Here is a 6832-nt window from a genome sequence, read left to right as displayed (position 1 = left end):
AGTGTCTTACAACAGAGCTTCACAGTACCCTTTGCAAAATAATCGAACTTCCCTCAATTTTGACATACCGTGACATATCATCACCGGCATCCGTTGGCAGAACATTGAGTGTCGGCGGTTAATTCCTTGGGATATCCCAAGGATGCAATAAGAATTATCATTACAATGAGAATCAACAAGGCGCTCGTTAATTATCCTATGAGAAGTTGACTTCCTTCGGACTGGGCCGTATGATGAAGAGCAACGGTTTGTAAAGGTACTTGGAAAGATCCTTACAAGTAGGCCTCAGACTGCTCTCGTTTCCAAGATAAGTCATTCTTTAGAAATCTAGTGAACCACAGGGCGGAATCCTTGGGATATCGTTTCAGGTTGTTGCGGTAATCTACGAAAATGAGTCCAAACCGTTTGGTATAACCAAGCTGCCATTCGAAGTTATCTATCAAAGACCAAGCAAAGTAGCCTCGCAAATCTGTCCCTTCCCTGCAAAAATTTGATGCTTTAGGCACCATTGTTTTCTAAAACCAGCTATTAACAAGAGAAGCCAGAGCTTGAGATAGCTTGAGTTTGATCAACATCGTCCTCAAACCACTCCACAAGTCCCTAGCATACCCGAATAAGGGAGAGAAAGAGAGCTATACAACGATACCTTATCGCCTGGGCAGCAAAAGACAAGTAATCTTGATAGAATCTAACTCTCTTTGAATCGTGCAGAAACTCTTCGATAGGTTTTGATGCACAGTCTTCATCATCCATACCTGTGCGAACCTTTCACAGTCAACGGTGGTGTGGATCTCTAAAAGAAAATAAAACTTGCTCACGATTGAAATCACCGTCCTTTATGCCTACGTATTATCTTCAGAATGACGAATAATTCAAAGAGCACTGCCCTTTTACAAAAAGACTGGTGGAAAAAGTTGGGCACAAAGTGTGCACATATACGCATTGCAACAAAAAAGCAGATGACAAACAATCACCATGTGACAGAAGCACTATAGTCCAAGATGACCTTAGAAAACTCAAAACGTTTTAACAGCATTGCTAATAACTACAAGCGTAGTGCTTACCGTTCAAGCGTAGTGCTTACCGTTCTCAGTCACGTAAATTGGAGGTCTATTGTATCGTTCGGTTATCCAATTCAACAATTTTGAAATTCCCCAAGGAACTATGTACATCCAATATGAAGCACCCTGAAAATGTATCAAATTCAGTAAGCTGTATCGAAAATATTTCAATGAGATTTCAATTAGGCCCCCCATACTTCCTTCTTTACTCAATATTCACGATCACAAGCTCATTATTGCATCCATTTTTGGATATCAAACAATGGCAGTTAGCGAGGAGCAAATTTCTAACCAGCTCGGTTGAAAAACCTTCCTATTCAGGGCACCTATGAAGATATCGTACTTAAACTCCTGTTTACAAAATAAGGACCCTTTCTTCCCCAGCAAAGGAAAAAAGGTCATAATCACTACAATTCAATATTAGCCTGGGACAAATGCACATGCATGGACTGGGATCTCATGACTTAGATTATAGTAATAGGCACCTTCAACTTAGACTCCTTCCAAAAAGAAGAAAGACACAGCTAGATCCAATGTGTTTTAGATCTTTGAACGAAAGCTAGATGATGACTGTCATACTAGCCATGGGAGAAACTAGCCAAAATCACACTGGCATTTCTTTAAGGCACTCTGTAATGACGTATTGAACTTCACCTATTGCCTACAGTGCTGCCATGTTCAGAAGAAAATGAGGTGAATAAAGTATGTAAGCTGATGTTATACCACTTTTGCAACATCCCTACTCCAGAAAGACCTTAAAAACACACCAGCAAAAGAAAAATTTGTGGCACACCAAAAAAGCTACTGATAGATTGAATTAATGGCCAGCATCTCACAAGAAGTCACCTTATCACCAATGGGTCTTCCGTTGACTTCAGCTGCAACCATAGAGGAAAACATAAGAAGAATCAGACTCTCACAGCTAAACAATGAATAAACTTCTTTGAACTGCGACCAAACTTGGTAAACTCAAAAGGTAACCACACTTTATTACTCCACATAAAACCATGTTTATCTTGCGTTCGGCTATTAAAGGGCAATTGGGCAATCTTCCTTAAGCTAAGCTGTTATTAGACTCTGTCTTACCACAAATTGTTTGAAGAAGCCAGCATAGAAAGGAAATGAAGTAGGTCATGCAGCAAAAGAGCCACGAAAACTTACATAGCCTTGTTGTATTACTGTCATCTGACCAGCCACTTGAAAGTGTCTTCCGAGAAGATGGCAGTGCAGGTGTGACATATCTGGTAGTGTAGTGATTAACTCCAATAAAGTCCAATGACCCTCGTAATAAGTCTACCTCCTCTTTACTGAACTCAGGAAGACGATTACCGACTGCTTTTCTCATTGAAGCAGGATAGTCACCAAAAAATATCGGGTCTAAGAACCTGTGAAGTTCGTGTTGAAAACACACAAAAAGATGCCTCTAAATTAGAAGATGGGATCATACTATAACTCCTAGGTACACGCATCATTATTAAAAAGGAAGCGCTTCACGATACAGGGCCTAACATAGGTCAATAGATATCTGTAATTCAACAATATCATATTGCATGCTAGAACTGCGTGCAAGGTTTGACAAGGAGAAGCTCAAGTTTACAGTCGTGTGTTCTACAGGTGACGTGAAGGCACAGGCAGTAACACAAGATTGACATCATTTCAGCCCAAAAAACCCACAGCACTGTCTACCCTTTGACCTCGTACCAGATTTATAAAATTTTGGAATTGTTAGAAAACTCAGCTTAAATCTACTCTTGCTATTGTCTTCCGTGCAATTTCCGTGAGTTGATTTTCACTGTAAGTGATGATTGAACACATCTAACTCATTGGAATAGCATCGTATGCTGCCATTGGATTTGAGCAGATATAACCACTGGCCTGAGCCCAGAAAGCTACCACAATATTTCACTGCACAATTCATCAGTATGCATAGGGTCCTTTCACACATGATATAAATAACCATAGATTGCCTTAGAAAATCTATCCCTCACATATAAGCAGCACTGCTGGCATTCACAAAGGAAAAGGTTGAGGAGTTCCCCTGTTTTACGTAAGGAGAGCAATATCTATGTTCATTTTTATCATTAAATACCAAGCCTGAGCTGCCCTCTTGGTCTGGACGGATTAAGAAATCTTAATGCTTACAAACACGTTATAAATTAAGGAATTGCAAGCAAAAACAGAACGCATGTATACATGTAAATATGTGCATGCAGGAATGCGCATATGTGTACAGGTACAGGTAGAGACTCTTAAGTTAATTATCATGTACAGGTAGAGACTCTTAATGCAATTATCATAGTGCAAAGGGGAGAGAGAGAGAGAGAGAGAGAGAGAGAGAGAGAGATCTTTAACGTGAGGCCAAAATTGCCCATCAGAAAAACCATAAGCCACTGTAAAGGACCACCGATTGCTTACCAGCCGAGCTGGAATTCTAGATGCCTTTGAGCTGCTTCTTTGTCCTCCAACGAGCTTGTCAAAGGTTCTGCCCATTCCGAGTCCAATGCAATGCCAATTATTCCACCTTGTTGAGTCTGCCTAGCAAAGAGCGCTTGTATAAGAGGGCAATCAAGTTTGCAATGACCAAATACCAGAATATCATACTGCCACCACACGCTAGCGTACAACCCAATCTATGCAGGTAGCTGATCCATCACAAATTAGAACAAAAACACACGACGCCAGCTCATGAACGGTGGAAAATTTATTGAGACTCGTGAATTGCGGGTTCCATTTCAAATTAATCACCGCGCTCTTCTCAGAGACATCAAGATGGCATACTGACTTATATCGAATACTCATGATAGCGCACGCACCACGGTGTAGCACTAAAGTAGAAGAAAAGATGCGTAAAACTTTCCAGGACGGTAAGAGACGCTCCATGCGCTTCTCTTGGCTGTTAATGTATTTGCTTTTCAATGTACCGTATCCATTTTAGATACATTCAGGACTTCAATAATCTCTCTCTCTCTCTCTCTCTCTCTCTCTCTGCTCGTGCTTGGACGGCGCGAAAGGGTGCAGTGAGGGTGAACCCAGTGCGCATGAAAGTGATTACCTTGAACTTTCTCTTGAAGACTTCCACAGCAGCAGCATGGGCCAAAAGGGCATTGTGGGCAGTAAGATACGGCTCACTCGAAGAGTCTCCCTCAGGACACCGAGTCCTGTCTGAACTTCTCCCAGGTGCATGGATGCCTATCCCGTAACCGAAGAAAGAAAATCGTAGCGGCTCATTGAGAGTGATCCAGTGTTTCACTCGGTCGCCAAATGCAGCGAAACATGTTTCCGCATAGATTGCAAAGTATTTACTGGCAAAAAACAAATCGTCCATTAGAAAGATATGTTCCGAATTCATAGGCTTGCAAAAAATCCCCATCGGCTCTCAAATTTGAAGACGACGGGCAGCACTCTGTATCGTCTTACTAGCCTTGGAATGCACACTACTACACTCACGCTATATCTGGACTCAGCCAACCTCCAAAAGCATCGTGTAGAACTTGAGGAAGGTCCCAATGGTACAAAGTTACGTATGGTTTGATTCCTATAGAACACGCACACAGGAGTGGTGTTAGTTCTGTCCTTCAGCAGAAAGGGAAGGATATTCTCTACTGGTGAACCATATAACATAGCTCGCTACCTTTGCTGATGAGAGTGTCGATGACGGCATTGTAGTATGCTATGCCCTCCTCATTTACTGAGCCGCCTAAGGCATCTGCGGAAGAACGAGACAACACAGACGAAAGGTCAGTGGGCGAAGCGCTAGCAGCACTACTTACAGAACGAGCAAGTAAGCCACATATAAGATGCAAGAGTGAGCTTACCAGGGAAAATGCGAGACCAGGAGATCGAAAAACGGTATGCATCAAATCCCATCTTGGCAATGGAGTCGATATCCTCCTGTAGGCATTTTTACGAGACGTGCAGTTTTCAGCAGGTTGCGAGATTGCACGAACATCGCAGAATGACCGATGTTGTTTGAAACACAATGCTGGAACTGCTCTAAGATTGCGTAGAGTTCACCTCATAGCGGTGGTACTGATCGCAAGAGAGATCTCCATTACTGCCATCAGCCATCTTGCCTGTCACGACGTCCAAGAAATGGCTCAATCTCACAACCTGAAGTGTATGAAATTGGACGGAACTTGCAAGAGGCAACGAAAAAACGGACCTGGCAGACGAGAGAAGGAATCCCAGATGCTGGGACCTCTGCCTCCCTCAAATGCAGCTCCTTCGACCTAAATCAAACATAGCAAGCTTCAAACATTCAACAAGAGGAGAGGAGAAGACGGAGCGATGGAAGAAGAATTAATGCAATCGCAAATTTGATGTGAGAGAGGAAGCGGGTGCCTGATAAGCAGCAGTGGCGACGCCGAAGACAAAGTGAGGAGGGAAGTCGAACTTGCGTGCATGTTTAAGGGAAGGAGGGTGGTCTGGGAGGGAGCAGAGGACGGAGTCGGGGGAGAAGTGACCTTCAGGGGGAGCCATGCGGAAGAAAAGCTATGGAGGAGGAAGCAGAAGAAGCTATGGAGGAAATCTATGGGTGAAGGTGGAAGCAGAAGAAGCTATATTGGAAGAAGAAGATGAACACTGACTGTGTTGTGGGCGAAGCTATTGTGGAGCAAGATGAACATTGTAGAAAGTCAGCAGCTGAAGAAGATGAACACTGTGTTGTTGGAGAAGGTGGAAGAAGCTATTGTGGAGCAATATAACCATTGTAGAAACCCAACAATTGTTGAAGAAGATGAAAGCTGTGTTGTGGGCGAAGGTGGAAGAAGCTATAGTGGAGCAATATACACTTTGTAGAAAGCCAACAGTTGTTGAAGAAGATGAACACTGTGTAATGGGCGAAGGTGGAAGAAGCTATAGTGGAGCAATAATATACACTTTGTAGAAAGCCAAGAATTGTTGAAGAAGATGAATACTGAAATGTGGGCGAAAGTGGAAGAAGCTATTGTGGAGAAAGATGAACATTGGAGAAAGCCTCACAGTTGTAAATGCTTTAAAAGAGCAGGCTTTGAGAGGAAAAGCAAAGTGACAAAGCACTTTGATGAGAAGGCTTTAAAGATGTTGGGTTGGCATCTGAGTAGGTCTCCTTTCATGAACTTTGATGGTTGTTGAAGACGGTTGCCGCCTTCCCTTTGCTTGTGGTAGTTGGTCCCTATTTAATCCCTCCATTTGCATTCAACTTCCCTAGTTGAGGGCGCACATCCTAGTGTTGGAGTGCCTACTCATTTCACACCTGTTTGGACATTGGAGTGGTTTCTACTTGTTTCATCACATCCCCATGAGATGGGATCCTCAAAGCTTCTCTTTTCTTTGGGTTGCCCACACTCTCTCTAACCTACCCATGTCGGATAAAAACAAATATGACACACATGAATTTCATCTGATTATGTTGTGCCCATGACATTCCACATCCCTTCACCTCCCCTTGTCCAAGCATGTGTGAATCCTGCCTTACGTTGGATCCACCCATACTTTTCCAATAGCTTTCTGCCAAGTTGGAAAGGACTTTTGCTACAGCTTTCACAAACGGGCAAACACGTGGCCTACGTGGCTTCTATACCCACCCATCCAAAAATATTTTTTGTCCGGTAATCTAGAGTCACCCAATAAAAAAGACGAATTAGTATTCATTGAACTACCTGAGGAGAAGCCAAATCTTGAAAAGGAAGCCAAATTTGTGGGAGCATACTAAATCACTTTCTTCATTGCTTTGTTTGTTGGTGTGCATGCTTTTACTTTCTGAAATCAGACATTAAAAATACAATAAGGCA

General features: G+C 42.7%; 1 protein-coding gene across 1 annotated transcript; it reads right to left on the bottom strand.

Annotated features, from left to right (window-relative positions):
* Nucleotides 1-6107, bottom strand: LOC147891667 (beta-glucosidase 42-like). Its single transcript, XM_087388996.1, has 13 exons — nucleotides 5403-6107; nucleotides 5224-5290; nucleotides 5076-5134; nucleotides 4877-4952; nucleotides 4693-4767; nucleotides 4509-4596; nucleotides 4114-4363; nucleotides 3477-3592; nucleotides 2223-2446; nucleotides 1908-1939; nucleotides 1085-1187; nucleotides 647-755; nucleotides 1-480 (listed from the first exon to the last, which is right to left on the bottom strand). Exons 1-13 carry the CDS (start codon nucleotides 5538-5540, stop codon nucleotides 273-275), a joined length of 1545 nt encoding a protein of 514 aa, XP_087245122.1. The 5' UTR covers nucleotides 5541-6107; the 3' UTR covers nucleotides 1-272.
* Between the last annotated feature and the right edge of the window lie 725 nt (nucleotides 6108-6832).

This window comes from Dipteris shenzhenensis, chromosome 17, assembly GCF_047967505.1.
Source record: "Dipteris shenzhenensis isolate YYH24624 ecotype China chromosome 17, Dip_SZ_1.0, whole genome shotgun sequence".
Lineage (NCBI taxonomy): Eukaryota > Viridiplantae > Streptophyta > Polypodiopsida > Gleicheniales > Dipteridaceae > Dipteris > Dipteris shenzhenensis.
This window is presented reverse-complemented; position numbering and strand designations above follow the sequence as displayed.

Excerpts from the sequence above, each read along its gene's own strand:
- LOC147891667 (XM_087388996.1), bottom strand. The coding sequence starts at position 5,540 with ATGGCTCCCCCTGAAGGTCACTTCTCCCCCGACTCCGTCCTCTGCTCC. Across the intron at positions 4,768-4,876 it reads CTGGTCTCGCATTTTCCCTG|ATGCCTTAGGCGGCTCAGTA; the intron begins GTAAGCTCACTC and ends GTTCTTCCGCAG. Across the intron at positions 4,597-4,692 it reads CGACACTCTCATCAGCAAAG|GAATCAAACCATACGTAACT; the intron begins GTAGCGAGCTAT and ends CGTGTTCTATAG.